The 19,807-nt window shown below is 32.7% G+C and overlaps 2 protein-coding genes across 3 annotated transcripts in view; one reads left to right on the forward strand and one right to left on the reverse strand.

The window, feature by feature from the left end:
• Positions 1–16,880, reverse strand: part of LOC129802640 (tyrosine-protein kinase receptor) — a 52,805-nt gene extending 35,925 nt beyond the window's left edge. The window contains exon 1 of the mRNA XM_055848614.1: positions 16,353–16,880. The gene's annotated coding sequence lies outside the window, so the exon portion shown is untranslated. The remainder of the gene's footprint in view (positions 1–16,352) is intronic.
• On the forward strand, positions 7,514–10,533 carry LOC129802651 (uncharacterized protein MCAP_0864-like). 2 transcript variants are annotated; one of them, XM_055848631.1, is made up of 7 exons: positions 7,514–7,891; positions 8,889–8,943; positions 9,053–9,127; positions 9,213–9,254; positions 9,338–9,492; positions 9,879–10,026; positions 10,101–10,533. In XM_055848631.1, exons 2-7 carry the CDS (start codon positions 8,910–8,912, stop codon positions 10,355–10,357), a joined length of 711 nt encoding a protein of 236 aa, XP_055704606.1. In that variant the 5' UTR covers positions 7,514–7,891; positions 8,889–8,909; the 3' UTR covers positions 10,358–10,533. The 2 variants fall into 2 exon arrangements, with proteins under 2 accessions (XP_055704606.1, XP_055704607.1); XM_055848632.1 differs by lacking the exon at positions 7,514–7,891 and having other exon boundaries at positions 8,814–8,943.
• Positions 16,881–19,807: the final 2,927 nt, after the last annotated feature.

Genomic DNA, 19,807 nt, shown 5'->3' on the forward strand with positions numbered 1-19,807 from the left:
AATTGAACAAGTAAATATAAAAAAAAGTACGAAGTTTAAAATAGCTTAAGGGAACGTTTACATTTGGTTACAGGAAGCTATTTCCCATGAGATAAAATTCTTTTCATTGAGAATCAACTAGTTTTATTTCAAAATCTCTGTCGAATAAAAATTTAGTAAACAATCAATAAATATTACTTCTTATTTTTTTTTGATTTTCTAACCCTTTGAAATTGCTAAAAATTAACAATTATTTTCTATGCTGTTTACAATAACATAAAATGATTAAAAGTGTATTCTAGAACTCTTCTACGAATTCCGATTAATCTCTGTATATCTTATAATTTTTTTTCGACGGATTCCAGAGTTCATAGTCAGAGTTTTTTCTATGAGAAAAAGCATTCGAAGATCGATTGCGATAGAAAAGGGGTGACAAAGCGTCCCGGGCTTTGCAAAATGTTCGAACTCGTAACTCAGATGCTATCCCTTAAAAGTACTTTCACATCATTTACCGATTATCAACTGATTTAAACCGATTTGTAAATCACTCGAAAGATCCCACAAAATTATTTTAAGAGTAATATAATTGATTTTAGGACAAAAATTACTTATTGGTTCATAACCGGTTCATAAACGTTTTGAACGGATTTATGAATCGCATAAAAATTAGTTATCTAATCTGAAATATTTCCTGTTTGAATTTTGACTCGGTCTAATCTAAACACGTGTTCGTTTTTACTTTGTTGTAGGAAAAATTTAAGCAACAGGGCTCATAGTATTCCTGTTTCATTTTATTAACTGCTCTCATAAAATCATTAAGTAACACCTTTGTAATTTTTTTAATATGAAAATTCGAAATTATATTGATATTTTCGAACTTTAACGACGTGTCATACAAATGGAGTATTAGTTACCTTTTAGCCGAGACACTTTTGGGGAATCGAAGTCCAGTTGTGATCACAGAGCTAGAAATTTTCCTTTAAATTATTTTAAGATGTAGATGAGAAATTTCAATGTTTTGACAACATATTTTCCAATTTGAGTTTGATTCTCGAACAGTGTCTTGAATAAAAAGTAAACGGAACTCTATTTTCACAAAATGTCGTTGATGCTCGAACAATCAATTTCGAATTTTCAAACTAGATTTTTGCACAAGGTGGGGAGAATTTATGCAAAATCACATTAAGAAGTTGTTAAAAGCATTACTCAGTGATTATGAGGTGAATTGTAATGGAACAAGAATGAGCATCATTACTTTGTTTTTCTTCACAACAAAGTGAAAGTCTGACACTCAAAACACTTCGAATTCGAAATTTGAACAAGAAGTATTACACCCAGTAACGAAAGAGTTTTGGGTTCGAAAAATTTTGACGGTGGCGACCCCCCAATTTCTTCAGAGCGTGGTGGTCACCATCAAAAACTAATTTAATTCTGTGCGGTGGCCACCAATGCGGCGGCGCTACGGTATTTTCCCCACATTCACCACCAAAAGTTCGGTGTTTGTACAGTAGTACGACGTGTAGGACTCTGTATAGTACTTGTCTTATGGAAAATTTGTACAGCGTGACACAAGACGTTCCTGGAACTTTGTTCCGGATTCGCCTGTCAGATGGCTGATTCCTCAGAGTTTTGTGAATTTTCTTATTAGTGAAAAATGTTAAATTAGTGTTTTTTCAAGCAATTGACCAGCAGGATTCCAGAGAACAGTACAGGTACGTGATAATTTGATTGCAGTTCTGTAGAGTTTTTCATTTTTTAGGTCTTAAAAACACCGAAATATAAAAGTGACGCTTAGTGAGCGTCCTTTGGTTTTTGGGGCTCCCAAGGTAATTTTTTTTTATAAAATATTCTTGAAGAGTCCCAAATTCAAGTTAGTAGTGTTATTTAATAAGAAAAAAAATATCTGGGCAGTACATGAAAAAAAGGTTGCATTAGGAAGCTATAACCTCATTCTAATTCATTTTCCATCCGGAAGCCTTTTTTGGACCCCACATTCAATTTATAATAAGGTGTGAAAATTTCCTCAATCTCCATGGATAAGTGTATTGGGTTTAAAAAGGATTTCTTTGATAGGATTTTTTCTTTAATTTTTTTTAGGGTAATTTAGGGCAACATGTTTTCATTTCTCAAACACTTTCTGTCCAGAAGTATCTTTTCTAGGGTTTCAGATCGTAATTAAGGATGAAATAATCGTATTTCCTCAATCCTTGTGGATCTGCGTGTTAGGTTTAACCCTTTAAGGACGAAATACTTTTTACTGGCCGAAAATGAACAATGAAAATGAAACCGATAATCAAAATCAGTGACACGTTTTACATCTAACCTTGTAAAATCCAACAGTCTGATTCGGTGCATTTTTTACTTCTACATGATAGGGACAAAAATAACCTAAAAAATCAAGAAATTTTTCTGACGATACCAATGAATGATAATTGTCACTCTAATGAAAAATATAATGTATATGAGCGTAGTAACTTTCTATTCACAAAAGGGTTTTGCTTAAAAAAATTGGAATATAAAAAAAAAGTAATTTAAAAATTGCTCAATTTTGAGCTTAAATATAGCAAATAGCTGGATATTTTTAAAAAATATCCTAAATTCCTACAACTTTAAAAAATATGATACTCTCATGAATACAGAACTACGGTGCACTTCCATTATTGAAACCATCACAAAAAGACAGCACTATTGTTAGAAGATGTGGTCTAACAAATAAAGAAAAAGAAAAGTAACGTTTTTGCTTATAACAGCAAATTATTTGAGGATCTGAAAAGCTGTTGTCGCAAAGATTAAAAAATAAAAAATATAAATATATGAATTTTTCGTTTATATCTTTTCAATTATGTAAAAGTAAATAAATATTTAAAATAAAAGTCTTCACCATTTTTAATTATTACTGAGATATTTCATTTAGGTCTCAAATAATTAAGACTAAAAAATAAAGGCCGCCAAAATATGAATATTTCAAAATTTAAAACTGTGAGCCTAGGTAAATGCTTGACGTACTGAAACATAGATACGTTCTGAAAAGGTCTTGACATCAGCTACAACATAGTAAAATTTCAGCCCAATCGGATGAGTTACAGGTGATCTTATAGATCTCATGCATCTTACCCTTAGATTGAAGATCTTCAATGCCGTTTATTATTAAAAATTGTTGATTTTTTAATATTTATCAGAAAGTGCAGTCACCTGCACCTTATCTCAAATTTAAGCTTTTTTCTTAATTTTTTACATTAGTAAAATTTTATAAAATAAATTCTAATGAAACAAAATCCATTCACTAACAACTGAATACAAATAATTTTACCCGTGACATTAGCTCTGAAAAATACGACCGATTTTAGTGTAAATTTTTCCCTGATTTCGTACACATTTCACGAGATATCTCCAAAACTACGTAGGTTGCCAATTTGGGGTTTTCGGTTGCCTATTCAATATTAAGTTGGCTTTTATTTTGGATTTATATTTTTTGCTAATTCATTCTACATTGACAGAAAACAGCTAATAAACCCAAAATTTTTTTCGGCGCGCTAGAAACATATGGGAAACATAGGAAATGTCATGCCTCTGATTTTACCCATTCACTCCCCTCCTTTCATTTTAACTTTTGAAGAGTAAAGTTAAGAAATAGCGAAAAAAAGGGCACAAACATTAAAAAGAAATAACTTTAGGTAGTCAGAAAAAAATATTTTATCTACGGGTCACACGGGTGACCCAATCGTCTTTAAAATGTTAAAAATAATTTATTTGGTAGTTTTTTCGTTATTTACTTTTAATAAGAAAATATTTTTATATGGGATTTTTAAAACTATTTTGTATCATCGTTACAGAAAAACTGGAGTGCACCGAGTTAACACCTATTGAGAGCCAGCAAGACTATAAACTTACGTCAAATGACGAGAAGGACGGACATAAGCGGTTAGGAAAACATCGGCAGAAAACATAATTTCTAATTAATTTTAATAAATTTTTCAAATTTTCTCGATTTTGTATGGTATTCGTACTTTCACGATTTAAGTAGCACATTTTGCATTTGGGTATATTGAGATGGCAACCCTAAAACATTATACTTCTTTCGTATTTTAATAATCAATATTTCAAGTGGAACTTTTTACAAGTGATCTATGATGTTGGAGTTAGATTGGACTGCTCATATTTAACACATTAACTTTCGTTCTAAAATATTTATTTTTTTGTTTTTATTTCTATAAGTAACTTAATTGCCGTCACTTATTGAGATATAGAAATGTCATTTCCTGGACACATTTTCTGTCTTTCCCTACGTTGTTTTTGCGTTTAAATGTAAATAATTTTATATTATACAACTTTCTAAAACATAACAAAAAACAGTTTCTATATTTGAGAAAAAAATGAATCTTTGATGCAAAACATGTTATTTTAGCGCGATACGCCACTCTTATTCTTAGAAAATACCAGTATTACATATAATATTTCTGGAGATTTGACTCAGATTTTTCACAAATGTGACACTTTGCATGGATTAATACAAGAACACTTTTTTTTAAATAAAATATTAATCAATAGTTAATTATTATTGAAAGAAATAGTTTTTTGTGCCTAATTATCATTTAATTTTTATCACTAGAATCAATGAAACGCCATTCTTTAATAACCTTTTAAAGAAAATCAGCAAAAAATATTTATGAAAATTTAAAATTAAGGAAAATGTTCAGTATAAACCTTTTTAAGATAAAACCGGATTTAAAATGTACACAATTTTCTATCTAATTATGTAATGAAAAATTAAAAAATCCCAAAAATGCTCAAAATGCCACTAAAATCGTGAAAGTACGATATAAATAACATAAAAATTTGTAATTAAATTAATTAATTGTATTTTATAAATTTAAATGCAAATAAATTTAATTTTAGTATATATTTTAGATTTATTATTAAAAATACGGTTAAAACCGGTAAAAAACCGTTGGTCAGTTGAAATTAAAAAAATGTCGTTATTTCAAAATTCAAAAATTGCGAATTCCCCACAGCATTTTCACCACTCAACCCCGAACAAAGTTCCTGGAACGTCTTGTGTCACGGTCATTAAAATTTCCATAAGGCAAGTACTATACAGAGTACTACTTGTCGTACTACTGTACAAACACCGAATTTGCGTTACTGGGCAGCCACAACGCGAACGAGACCATAAGGAGAAAATGTCTTTTCTTTGGCTTTCAAAACCGAATTCGAATTCTGTAAGCCAATCTTAATATACACAAGTAGAGTTTTAAAAATTCTAAGATCTAATTGTAAAGTCAAAAAAGAGACATTCTTACTTCTTGATAGTTCCTAAAGGTTTCAGAAGTACTTCCTGTCCGAATTTCGAAGTCGAAGAATTCGAAACCCATTCTTTCCGTAAAGAAGTAGATCTTGAAAAATTCGAAAATCTATTTGAAGCTCCAAAAAAGAGATTTTCTTACTTTTTAATACTTTCACAAGGTGGCTGAAATTACATCCTGTTCGAAATTCGAAGTGCTCAAGTGTCAAAATGTGACGGTCTCCACATTATTGTGAGGAAAAATCATAACAACGACGTTTACTGTTCTTGCCCCATTATTAAATCACTCAATAATCACTGAGTAACTCTAGCCTGCAAGTTTTTTAGTGTGATATTTGATAAATTTTCCTCCATCCTCCATTTGGGCTCGTTGGGTGCAAACACAAATAGATTTTGATTCTCCAATAGTGTCTTGGATAAAAGGTAAATGGAACTCTGTTTGCACAAAACGTTGATGATGTTCGAAGACTTCAAATTCAATTTCGAATTTTCATACTAAATTTTCGAACAAGGTGGGGAAAATTTATGAAATATTGCACTAAAAAGCTCGCAAAAGATCTACTCAGTGATTATGAAAAGATTTTATAATGGAATGAAACTGAAAGCATCGGTGCTTTGTTTCTTTTTCAACAAAGTTAAAACTGTAAATTTTGACAGTCGAATTCGGACATGAAAAGCTGCAGCCACCTTGCAGCCACCTTGTGGAATTATTAAGCAGTATAAATGCCTTTTTTATGGCTTTTCATATCGATCTTCGAATTTCTCAAACTTAACTTATGAATCCCTACACCGAAATTCGAAATGCTAGAACAATCAGCGCTATAGCGGCAAGTATGCGAACTTACACTTTAGGCTTCTGGTAGATTTTCGAATAGGTTTGGCTTGGCTTTGGAGTGACATTGTCTCTTCGAAAGGTTTTTACTGAATGGAGCCATTCTTTCCGTACAGAAGTAGATCTTGAAAAATTCGAAAATCTATTTGAAGATCTAAAAAAGAGACTTTCTTACTTCTTAACACTTTCGCAAGGTGGCGGAAGTTACATCCTGTTCGAATTTCGAAGTGCTCAAGTGTCAAAATGTGACGGTCTTCACATTTTTGTGAGGAAAAAAACTGAACAACAACGATTACTGTTCTTGTCCCATTATGCAATCACCCCATAATCACTGAGTAACTCTTTTGCCAGCTTTATAGTGTGATATTTGATAAAACTTCCCCAACTTGTTCGAAAATTTAGTATGAAAATTCGAAATTGAATTTGAATTCTTCGAACTTCAACGACTTTTTGTGCAAATAGAGTTCCATTTACCTTTCATCCAAGACACTATTGGAGAATCAAAATCTACTTGTGATCGGGCTCATTAGAGCCATTATCACAACAGAACCTCTTTACAAGCGAGATTTGTAAATATGGATTTTAACTATTCTTATAACAATGAGGTTTTTGGTGAAAATTTCTAATAACCTTACGAAGATTTGAACTCAGGAGATACGTGCATCGCATGCATCAATAAACACACAAAGGATCATTAAATCCATTCAGTATTCTAATTGAAACTAATCTCAATTTTTGAGATATTTTTAATAAAAGATTATCATTATCATTTTTTTATCTAAATTTTTTAGTAAATTTTTTTGCACTAAAGACATATTTTTGAAAAGTTTTAAAAATGTAAACTGTAAAATCCTTGTTTACTTTCATCGTTCGTGAGGTGTTCTTCTTTCACGTTCGATTCTAAGAAAAGTCAATGTTTTTAAAAAGCAAATAGGTTATTTATAAGCCTGTCGAAATTTCTCATTTACAAAAACAACTTTAAAGATTCCTAATTGAAAAATTAGAAGCTTGCTTTTGAATTGTACTAAAATGGCAACTTCACGTCTTTTCTCTTTTCGACTTTTTTTTTCATAATTTTCCTACTGATGCTCCAACTTTTTGCACTTGCTCTCTCATCTCTTTCTCTTCTGCAAGATGCATGGCAAAAAAGGCGTCATTGACGCCTTCCGGTGCGTTGCATAAAAGTGTCGCGAGATTTGGACGCAAACGAAAGAGTGGTGAGTTTCATTCACTGAAGCAGTAAAATGTTTATTTTTAGAAAATTGTCACACAAAACTCTCTTCGTGATTATTTTTGGGGAGCCACACGAATGTATCGCCAAGGAGGAGTCACGGCGCAATTTTCATTCACCGCAAGACATCCAACAGAGAGAGTCCCTCCCACACGCGCCTACCCAGCAACGAAAGAGTTTGGGGTTCCAAAAGCCGCGACGGTGGCGGCCTCCCAATTTATTCGAAGCCTTGTGGTCACCATGAAAAACTATTTTTAGTTCTCAGCGGTGGCCATCAAATTGCTGTGGCGCCACTGAATTCACCACTAAAATTCGGGGTTTGTACTATAGTACGTGAAGTGCAAACGTGTTTGTACATGTCTTATGGGAATTTTACATTAGGTGACACAAAAGGTTTGCAAACTGTGTTCGGGGTGCGTCCGTAGTTGAACAGTTATGGCTGATTTTTTCAATCGCGCTGTCCGCTTTGTTTGTTTGTCTTTCGCAATCGTTTTTTCCGGGTAATTTTGTGCAATTCAGTGCTTTTTTTGGCTCAATTCTGATTCAGGTAAGTTCCCACATCAAGTTTATCTATTTTAAAAGTGTTATGTGATATGGGATTGTGAGATTAATTGAAATGAATTTTCGCGAAAATAAAGACGATATATTGGCGTCATCTTTTTGCATGTTCTCTCCGATAATCGCGTTTTGGAGCTCCAAACTTTAATTAGGGCTCCAAAATGTGTATCTCTTCGTCACAGTGAAATTGTCTGTTAGATTCTAGACAGATTGTTTAGCGCTCTTTAATGTGTTTTCAAGGTGGAATTAGGAAAAAAAATCCATCAATGTCTCGCTCATGTTTATTCCGGGAGTTTATTTTCGAGGCTCCTAATTGCAATTGGGGGTCCAAAAACCGTTTTTCCTCGTCACAGAGAAATTGTCTGTTAGATTCTAAAGAGATTGTTGAGCAAATTTTCTTTTTAATGTGATTTTAAAAGCGACATTAGGAGAAAATCTATCAATGTCTCGCTCTTGCTTATTCCGGGAGTTTATTTTCGAAGCCCCTTATTGCAATTGGGGGTCCAAAAACCGTTTTTCCTTGTCACAGAGAAATTGTCTGTTAGATTCTAGATAGATTGTTGAACAAATTTTCTTTTTAATGTGATTTTAAGGCGACATTAGGAAAAATTCCATCAATTTCTCGCTCATGTTGCTCATGTTCAATCCGGGAGTTTATTTTTGGGGTTCCAGATTGCAACTGGGGCTCCAAGAAATGTAAGTGCCTGTTAGGTTCTTATTTGGTTTTTGAATGCATTTTTTTAAGACGGCTATAGACACAAATTTATCAATGTTTACGTATTTGTACCGGGAGTTTCTAAAAGGGGCTTCAAATTACATTCAAAAAAGTATTTTTTCTATCACAGTAATAGTGTCTAATGCATAAACGCAATCTTTTTTGTTATGAATTTGATACATTTAATATTAAATTTTGTAAATAAGAAATAATATTCTTCTTATTACGTATTGTTTAATAATTTGGTTTTAATTCTTGCCATACATTATAGATTTAATCAGCCAGTCTGAGTATGGAACAATCTGAAATGGCAGACGTCATCTGTGGTATGTGTAATAATTTCTCTAAAAAAAAATATGTTATAAATCGCATTACATATAGCAAACACTAAAATAGACGATAAATTGAAAAGTTTTATTTGTTTAAAATTTACAGATTCCATTAGATGTCTGGAGACGAAAATTGATGGCTTGCAACGAGAAATGAGGGAGTTAATTCAAAGCAACAAAGGTATTTTTAATAAGAGAATTTTTGAATATTATTGAATATTAAAGGATATATTTACTGTAAATCTTTTTTTTATAATTCATTTTAGATCTAAAGATCGAATGTAATGAGTTGAAGGTGAAAGTGGATGGTGAGTACTTTGCCAATATTTTATTTAGTTTATATGATATCATTTAAAAACTTAATATTATATATTTCATTTATTTCTTGTAGGTTTGATGGCCAAACAAGGTAAAGTTAACGTGCAGCTCAACTTACTGAATAAGTATATTGAAGGCGTGAAATCCTACTTTCCCATCGAAAACGTGGAAAAGTTGATGGAGTTGGAGCAGAAAATGGCTGATAATGAAGGAATCAAAGCTGCTGTTGTAAGTATTCATGATATATACAGTGTAGCTCCATTAGTGTTGACGAATTCTAACTGGCATTGTTTTGTTTAGACTATTCGATTCATTTCATAATACAATTTTTCATCACTTGAGAAAAGTGACTATAGTCTGGGAAGAACAATCGATTTAACTTTCTCTGTAATTTGACTGTGAAAATCTGTATCAAATATCATTTTAAATTGTGAGTTTATTGATTAGAGATTTATAGATGTATCGGATGTATCTCCTCTGTAAACTTTGTGCTGTGTATTTTAATTATTGAATCAATTCCATAATATTCATATAAAATTGCTAAAACTGTTTCCATATTCGAATTAAGTTTTTGAATATCAAAAATCGTAATTATTATTTCATTACTTTCCTAGGAAACACAACTTCGACGCCTTTTAAAGCCTGGCGATAAAGATTTCTTGCCGAAAGTTGCAAAAATTGACGTGTTTGAAGATTTTAATGTTACGGGAAGGGGAAAGAGAAAAAATATCCTGGACCTGAATATTTTTAAATACAGCGCAGGTATTTTGTTAAAATTTATTGAATATATTTTTTTAAATATATTTTTTTAAATATATTTTTTAAATCCATTTTAGAGATAATGCGTCTGAATAGACATGAGGTAAGACTACATGTCGAGCGCCAGCAATCGAAGTTGCGTCAAAAGAAAATAAGGGCTGAGAAAAGTTCAAGGATGGAAAACATAGAAAATAATTCATCAGAAGCAGAACAGGATCAGAATCTGAATGTAAATGAGAGACACCGTGAGGTGACTTCTGAAATTCCAGACCCATTTGCAGTGGCGTTTCCTGAGCACATAACGCTTCCATCTAAGTTGCGTAGAATTTCTTAAAATAAATCCGTGGATCACATTATAACGGATCATATTTTAAGAGGAAATGATTTTCCTCTTTTCTTCGAATATTTTGTTCTCAAAACTTGGTCCAAAATAAGTAATATAATTTATACGATCTTATTTTCCTATATATCCATCAATTCTAAAATAAACATTTAAGATTCAAATCTCTAAATAGGTCATTTAAGCTCTTTTGTATTCCTTAATAGATGTTCAATTTCAAACTTTCACATTTCTTTAAACGTAACCTAAACTATAACAAATTTGAAAATATTTAACTTAAAAATATCTAAATTCTTTAAGTGTTCTGTGATTTCAAAGTATATAAACTTTTCTGTGATTTTAAAGGTTGTAGCTCATTCTTTCTCTAAAATAAGAAACATTATATACCAGATTTTAACTCAGAATAGAAAATCTACTATGACACTTAATTTTTAAAATTAATATTAAATCTTTCTTTATCTCACAATTGGAAGAACAATGTAGTAAATTAGAGTTGTGAGAGAAATTCATTGTTTTCTTAAGTAATTTATTGAACTAAAAAAAATAATATAGAAAGACTGAACAAAAAAAAATAGTTAAATATGTAATAAAAACTAATATTTTCCTAACGTAAATTATTATAAAAACTCAATCTTGTAAAAAATCAAAATATTAAGATTAGCAACTAGTAAAATTATCAATAATGGTAATTATAAACAAATTTTGTTAATAAATTTAAATTTCAATATATTTTTAGTATTTTATTTAAAAAACACGTTGAGAACCATTTAAAAACGTTGGTAAACCGTTGAATAATTTTAAAATTCAAAATGACGGTTAAATTCAAAAATTCCCCACTCCAATTTCACCACCAACTACGAACATAGTTCTGCAAAGCTCCTGTGTCACCTAATGTAAAATTCCCATAAGGCATGTACAAACAAGTTTGCACTTCACGTACTTTAGTACCAACCCCGAACTTTCGTTGCTGGGTAATTGAATTTGCCTCGCGGGAAAAATTTACTGGATGGCTCTCGGCGGCATTTTCAGCTCTATAACCCGTGCCTTTTATCAAGTTATATGCATTTGCCCCTTTTTCCGAAAAGCCTCTGTGAGTTATTACACTGAATTTTGGACGCTAGGTTAAAGAGATTTCTTAAATTAGTCTTAAAGCACGGAGAGAATTATTAGAAAAATGATGGGATCAGCAGATGCAAAAATTTATATATTTTCTATTATTGATTTTTTAAAGATATCTCGAGACAGACTAGGTTAAGGATTTTGAAGGAATATTACAAAAGAGATAGAGAATTTTCTCTCAAAAAGTCGAAATGAAATCGAGTTTTATTAAATTCATATGTTTTTCATTTGCAAAGAAAGTAGTATTAGCAATGGTACAAGGTTAGAAAGAATTTTTTGGCAAGGAACTGGAGTGGATAGTATTCTGCAATGAAGAGTCGTAGTATAAGTAAGTGTTAAAATAATTGTTCACTATTTTGACAGCTAAAAGCTGAAATCTGTTATTTCCTTAGGGGAGATTGGGGCAAAAAGTCACAAATTTAAAATTTAAAAATTCAATATCTTTCAAGATAAAAGAGATAGCGGCTTATTTTTTTCAATAGATGGCCTCCATAGACGTTCTTCAAAGTCGTAAGTTTCTTAGAATTCGAACAAGGAATTCAGAAAATAAAAAAAATATTGAAATTTTTAGCCCTATTTTTGAAATATTTTCCTTACAAAATATATCAATTTTGACCTACTTATTTTCCAAAACCGATGCACTAGTAAATATTTCCTAAATGATTTGAATTGTCTGAATAAGAAACCACTATCTATTTTAGAATTTTACAAAGATTTTTTTCTCCAGAAATCCTTTTATTAAAAATGACCACTTGCGGAAACGTCATTTCCGCATCTCAACGCTTTTTGTTTGCATTGGTCAAACGCAAACGATTAGCAGTCTCTTGTGTGTTTTTTTTTTTCTAAAATAGCTTGAAAAGCACTTTTCTCATTCAGAGAAAATTGTGTTTCAAAAAGGTGTAGAGGAATAAATTTTCTATAAAAATATGTCACCTAGCTATTTTTTTTAAATTTACGAAAGCCCGTAATAAAGCAAATCAAAATGTGATAATATCCCATACCTGGTACTATTTGCCCCAGCATTTTCGAAAATGGTCACAAAATTACGTTTTATAAAACGGCTCGATAAATGTATTTCCTTACAAAATAGAGTAAAATGACTTTCACAAAGTTGTATAGCAGTAAATTTCCTATAAAACTGCACTAATTAGAAATTTATGGGGCGCTAGGGTAGCTTGTAAAAAAATAAAATATCCGTTTTGTGACTTTTTGCCCCAGTCTCCCCTACTATTTTAAACATTTTATGTACGTCCATTGCAGTGGGTTTTTTTATGTGGTGCCTCTTCAAAATAATGATTTGACTAAATTCCCATCAGTTTCCCAGATTAATCAAAAACTGACGGAAATGAGCCTTCTCTCGGCTTAGGTCATAAGTGTGTCCAGCACATAAGATACAGGTGACTGCACTACGGGGGTGACTTTGAAACTTTTCATCTTTGCTTTTTGTAAGCTTTTCTTTAATTATAGCACTTAAGGATTGTCTAATCTAAAGACCATAAAGTGAACTTAAAGTTGGTGTAAAGATCATATTCAAGTGCTAGAATTAAAGAAAAGTTTATTAAAGACAGGGGTGCAAAAGTCATCCGTATCTACGGTATTAAAAGTGTTATAATTACTTCCAATCAATGTCACTGTATTTCATTCTAAAAGATTTTATACTTTAAACTGGTACTTGTAGAAAAAAATAGTATCTCTGGAATTCTTTCTTGCAAGAAGGTCAAGTTACTCTATGAGATTCTGTGCTGTACGATTTAATATTGTCATTACGGGAGATATAAATTTTAAAGCAAACTTATTTTGACTTTATAATGAATCTTCTCGATTAGCTTCTTGGATTAAGACTAGATTTTATTGTCAAATATTTTTGTGGCAAAGAATTATTATTGAAATTAAGGGACCAATTTAATAGAAATACAGTTCGACTCCAATAGTGTTAACCATCATCATCATTATCATTTTCAACCGGTTAGCCCTATTAGGGATGTGGGCTTTGAAAATCTATGTTAAAAGTCCACGCCTGCCGATCCACCGCCACTTCAGGAAGGTGTTCGTGATCAATGTCAAGGTGCTCTCAGACAAGATCCTGAATTTGATTCAGCCACTTTGTCCTAGGTCTGCCTTGAGGTCGAGGTCTCCTCACACTTTTTTTTTCTTTTTGGGAATCTTTTTCTATTCATGCTCTAAGCATACGCATACGATCGAAGTTGTGATCTCTCAACTCGAAGAAGCAACTCCTCGACTCTCAGCTTCCCTTAATCGCCCGGAGCTACCTCATCTCAGTAGCATGTACTCGCGATCTTAAACTTTCGGTCATTACCTTATTCTCATGACCATAGGTGAGAATAGGAATGAACACAGCTTTGAAAAACGATAATTTAGCCGAACGACCAAGCTTGGCCTTCCCTACGACGGTTCTGTCAAGCTCCCTCATTACTGCAGAAGCTTGACTGATACGCGACAATAGTTTGGTGTCAATCAATTTCGGTGTTAGCCTCTGAAAATTATAAACACCATTTTAAAAATCTTTAAAATTCAGGGGTAAATTTCAAATCAAGGGGTGAATATATGGTTCTCAATGTGAGCCGTGAGCGTCGATCGGTAAAATAATGCCGATCTGGAGCTAAAAAATCAGCAGATCGGAATAATTTCTCTGACAACTCAACAGATATAGGCGCATTTTAACCAGAAATCGGCAGATCAAAACGTTCATTTCAAAGAATTGGCAGATCGGCGCAGTTAGGGGAAAGTACTCTCCCTTCGGACGTTTCTCCCTTCGAATAATGTGAATTTCTTTTACTTTTTCTAAGAGATTGATTCATGATTATCACATAATTATCAATATAATAACATAATAAGCTAATTGATATTTAATAGAAATATGAAAGTCTCTTAGGAAAACTAAAAGAAAATTCACATTATTCGAAAGTATAAACGTTCAAAGGGAGGGTACTTTCCCCTATCTATTCGATATATCAAACTGATAAACTACTCAAATATGTTAACTAAGAATTTGAGACAATTTTAAACGAGTGAATTTAGAAATTATAACAAATAACTTACAAAATTCCAGAAGCATAGAAATCAAACACATTGATACTATTGGAGTCGTACTGTAATTTTATTTAAAATTTTGAATTATTGGTTAACGAAAATTAATATGGAACGGTATTTAATAACAAAAATTACACCTCGTGATTTTAACTACATTCTCTGTCCCAAAAAAGTCGTACGTTCGTGTATAATTAAGAAAAAAGATTTCTGCAATATTTCTGGGGACTCCCATCCCAGCGAGCACAGTTAGGTGAAAAAGGCAACATTTTCAGCTTATATTTGCCAAGTCTACCAGTCAAAATATTCTGACCGGTCAGCAGTTTTCTAATAAAAAATAACAACTAAATATATGAAAATGGCACTGTCTCATGAGTGCCGTTTTAAGATTAGCAGAATTCAGCTAAAATTACATATTATTTCAGCTAAATTGAAATCAATTAATATTTGGTGCTCGATGGGATCATGAAATCGGCGGTAAACGCAGTGCAAATGATTAAAATAAATTTAAATTGAATTGAAATGGGAAAATATATAAAAATCTTTCTGGATTTTGATTAATAACTTTAAATTACAAGACACTTCAAAAATGTATGAGGATTTCTTTTCACTTTTCCAATCATGCCCCTCCATCCCACCAAAACCTTGAGCTTTCGGTTTTCTTTACAACTGACCAAAGCTTTCTCAATTATTTTCGAATAAGCTTTGGAGGTACCCCAGGTGAACATTTTGTCCAAACATACCTGTGACCGGATAATTTGCCATTTTGAATTATTATTAAAGGTCAAAGGCCGCTCACTTTAAAGGGCTCATTTTTTATTTTAGGAATAATTTCTGTAAATCTAATATTGATCTATTTTTGGAAAAAAATATAAAATTTGAAAAGAAATGGAAACGAATTTGATAGATTTGATGTAACGTGAATTAGGTATGCAATGCACGGATTCAGCCTTTAAAACGAGATTTCCATTTTCCGAAATTGATCCATTTTCATAAAAATTTGTATATTTTTTCACTACCATATTATTTTTTAGTTGTTTCAAAAATAGATTCTTTACAGAATGGTTGGTTTACAAAAAATCTTGTCTGGTACAGGTTATCTATATAAATCATATAAAAAGATTTAAACGTGAAATGATAGTATAATTAATTTCGCTAAATTCGTAATTTTAAATTATTTATAGACAAATTTAATTAAAATTTCACATTTCAAAGTAATAGAATCCTTCGTTTCATTTTAAATGTTACATTTACTAAACAAAGCTTCACATAACCTCAATGTAACCTAGAAAAAAGCGGTTTAAATTCATTTTGACCAAAATTTATATATTTTTGCGCTATCACAACTTTTTTTAGTTATTTCAAAACTAGGTACGTACGATAAAAGTTATTACAGTGCTTTCATGTTATAGTAAATCTCAGAATAACTTGGTCACTTCCATAACTGGTTATTAAAAGAAAAACTACTGCTTATTTCTTCAAAAAACATTAGGATAAAACATTTTTGAAAAGATTTTTTCAAAAAATACCAAAAATTTAGTATTTTTGCTCAATAAATCCTTCGGAAAATTTCCCAATAGCAAGAAAAATGGCAAATGTCGCAATTTTTCTCCTCAAATATGTGCGCACTCGGGAAAAAGTCCCTCGAGGGTGTTGCGAGGTACGAAATCTTTGAGAAAGTGCGTCAAAAATCCATCACACACGCACATTCCTCGATATTTTCCACAGAGAATTGCAAAAACCACTGGAATTTTATTCTCTTGATATTCCATTTGGATATTTTTTGACTTTTTGAGAATTGAGAAGATGGTTTAATTTTAACCTTTCTCACAAACCACTCTTGTGTTCACACTTGGTACAAAATGTTCATGTAGCTTTTCAGTGGGCCTTTTTATGTCTTTTCCCGAAGTGGGTGGGCGTTTCGAGGGCGGATAAAAAAACTGTTCGAAGGTGCAACAATTTAGGGTGCTTTTCATTTGAGCCCCCTTAAAATATCCACCCGACGCCCCATTTTCACACTTTCTGCTCCACCCGAAAATCTCCACCCGAAGATTTAGCACACTTTTTGGGTGGAAAAAAGGCCCTTTTGCACAATTTCTCACTTCACTGTATCTTTGGGCGGAATCCGATGGGCTAAATCACCCCAAAATTGTGAAGTAAATTGAAACTTTTGGGGCCACAGAGGTATTCTGGCGAGAAACGCGTGGAATTTTCCCGAAAGAGACAAATAACACACAAAAAAGGGGGGCTCCTTCTGCAAGCGCACAGTGAGAAGAAGAGTCTCTTGAGCACAGGAAGTGGAGGATGAAAAACGGGCAATTTCTCACTGGGCGAAGAGCAAAAGTCGACTGGAGACGAATTGCGTCTTCCTTCTCAGATGCTGCGACGAGAGAGATCATCTCGCGCTGATGCTCTTGAGTGGGTGAGATGCTGAGAGAACTCGTGGGGAAACCGGCGACTGCTCAGAGGCAAAGTGGGTAATACTTGCCAGGGGAGCTCTGTGGAATATTAAACATAAGCATAGTTCTTATTTGGGAACTAAGGGAGACCGGGGCAAAATTTGCCAGGGGTAGAATTAGGCAGTGAGGTGATATAGTTTTCCTTACACAAATATTGAGTAAACTACCATTTATTTTGAGTAATAAACTCGCTCCCTATTCATTAAAATAAGTTCACTTTCTGGATAATTCTGCCCCGGTCTCCCCTACATGGATCAAATCGTGAAGTACTCGCTCTATCCTGCAAGTGTCCCGAATTCGAATCCCACTTAAGGTTAAATTAGAGAAGTGTACAATGGTACCATGACTTGTAAACCTACAAAGAAGTATCCCGTTATTTGGTTTTAAAGTTTAGTCAACATTGCTAAGACGGCGATGGTCGCAAGGAAATGGAAATTATCCTAATCAATATCAATAATACAAAAAAAAGTAATTTTTAATCATTAAAATTTGAAGATTTTTTACCTTCGGCACACCTTTCAGGAAAATTTCATAAAATCCAAATACACATTCCTTTCTTTTTTAAAAGCTTTGCATATGTCTATCCTACTCTTTAGCACTCTTCTTCTTCCTTTGAACATCACACAAAATTAAATTTTGAGAAAGAAAGACACGTTAATTTTGACTTTATGAAGTTTTCCTAATATAAAAGGTGTACCGGACAAGGGGTGAATAAGTGGGTCACAGACCCAAAGGTTCTATTGTCCCTGTGGGTTCTATTAACCCACAGGGCAAACTTGTGCCGATTTGGAGATAAAAATCGCCAGATCGGCACTATTTTGCTAAGATTTCAACAGCTCGCCACAATTTGGCCTGAAATCGACAGATCGGCGTGTTCATTAAGAAAAATCAGCATATCGGCACAAGTTTAGCGAAAAATCGCTGAACTTAAATGAAGTAAAGCATTTGTTTAAACTCGTGTAATATCATAAATTTCCTGCAGATAATAATTCTAGTGATAATTTTTAATGAACTGTACTGGAAACGCTAATCTTCCTCTAGACTTACTCGGCAGACCGGCACGAAATCGACAGATCGGCACGAGATCGACAAAATGCGTGCGAAATCGGAAAATCGACATAATTTGTAAATGTGTCGTGAACCGTGAGCGGCACAGTTATCTACCCCTTGGTACCGGAGCCATTATGAGTAATTAACCCTTTCAGGCTGCCAAAGAGCTTACTGAATCGATACTGAAAAAGCGCTATTCTTCTGTTGTATAAATATAAGTTAAATGTAAAGAACTACAAAGTATAAATTAAAGAATTATAATTCGTATTGACAACAAATAGAAAAGACAAGTGATTTCCTGAAGATTTTATCTCAGGCACGAACCACTAAAGAAGATTTACTAAGCTTATAGCCCTTATAGAACAGTAGGGTATTCCGAATTAACCGCATTTGAAAGAGCTCCAAAGATTTAGAAATCTTAAGTTTAAATACAAATTTAATTTTGAGAAATTACAGATTAACGAAATATAACACATTCTTCCCATGCACAGCTGGAGTTCGATCCTCTAGTAGTGTCTTGGATAAATGGAAAATGAAAGTCTATTTTCACGAAAAGTCGTTGATATTCGAATATATTCAGAACAGTTTCGAATTTTCAAACTAAATTTTTGCACAAACTGGGGAAAATTTATGAAATATCACATTAAATAGCAATTAAATGTATTACTCAGTGATTATGAGGAGAATTATAATGAAATAAGCCTTGGTATTTTGCTTTTCCCCACAACAGAGCCACAAAGAGCAAAACGAGAAGTAATTATGTCTTTACTTTGGATTTTGAAATCGATCTTCGAATATTTTAAATATCAACCATGGAGATTGTCCATGAAAATATCCATTCGAAGACTTGCTTAGACGTTGTTCGAAACCAACAGACAGATTTACTTCTCGTTTTGTCCGTGTGGTGGCTGAAATATTTACAATTAGGATTTTGTAGTGTCTCTTCTAATATTCTAATCTAGGGTAAGTGTACCTAATTTCGGCCAGCTTGCAATTTCAGCCACGTCTTCTGTTATCTCAAATTAACATGAATTTTCAGTTTTTGCATACTCTAACTTAGCTAGAGATTATACAATGCAAAAAATATATCGCTTTCTTCGACGATCGAGATGGTACAAAAAAGGCTTTGTAAGAATTCCGGAAAGGCAGGGCACTATGAGAATGAAGGTGGCCGAAAAAGGTCACCAAAGTTATGTCTACACATTTATTATTAAGAGTGATTTTAGAGAAAATAAAGACGTTAAACTCTCTACACTACAAGGTTCCAAGCAACACTCCTTAAGAAGAAATAATAAAAAAAAAATTTAATTTGTATTGAAAATATTACATTTGAAACTCGAGACTTTGGCGCTTGCATACAATTATGTCGAAATTTGGCACACTTACCCTAATAATTCACCTTAAAATCACTGATTAACATTTATTAACAGCTTCTTAGCAGTATAGTCATGCAGTTTCCCCATTCTTGTGCGACAATTTTATTTTAAAATTCGAAATCGATTTCGAATTGTCCGAATATCAACGACATTTTGTGCAAACTAAACTCCATTCTCCTTTTAGCCAAGACACTGGTGTATTAAACTCCAGCTGTGAATGAACGGATTATGTTTAGGGTTCTATTACCCTTAGTACGTTCCGTGGTAAAAATCATTCGCAGCATCAACAGCTTCATCTCTACTATCTTTTCTCATTTATTGCTCTCTCTCTTCCAAGTCTTGAGCGCGCGCTCGCGAGAGTTCGTCTGCGTCTGCGTCGCGATGAAAATAAT

This window comes from Phlebotomus papatasi, chromosome 2 (genome assembly GCF_024763615.1).
Source record: "Phlebotomus papatasi isolate M1 chromosome 2, Ppap_2.1, whole genome shotgun sequence".
NCBI lineage: Eukaryota > Metazoa > Arthropoda > Insecta > Diptera > Psychodidae > Phlebotomus > Phlebotomus papatasi.

Excerpts from the sequence above, each read along its gene's own strand:
- LOC129802651 (XM_055848631.1), top strand. The coding sequence starts at position 8,910 with ATGGAACAATCTGAAATGGCAGACGTCATCTGTG. Across the intron at positions 8,944-9,052 it reads AATGGCAGACGTCATCTGTG|ATTCCATTAGATGTCTGGAG; the intron begins GTATGTGTAATA and ends TAAAATTTACAG. Across the intron at positions 9,255-9,337 it reads GTTGAAGGTGAAAGTGGATG|GTTTGATGGCCAAACAAGGT; the intron begins GTGAGTACTTTG and ends TATTTCTTGTAG.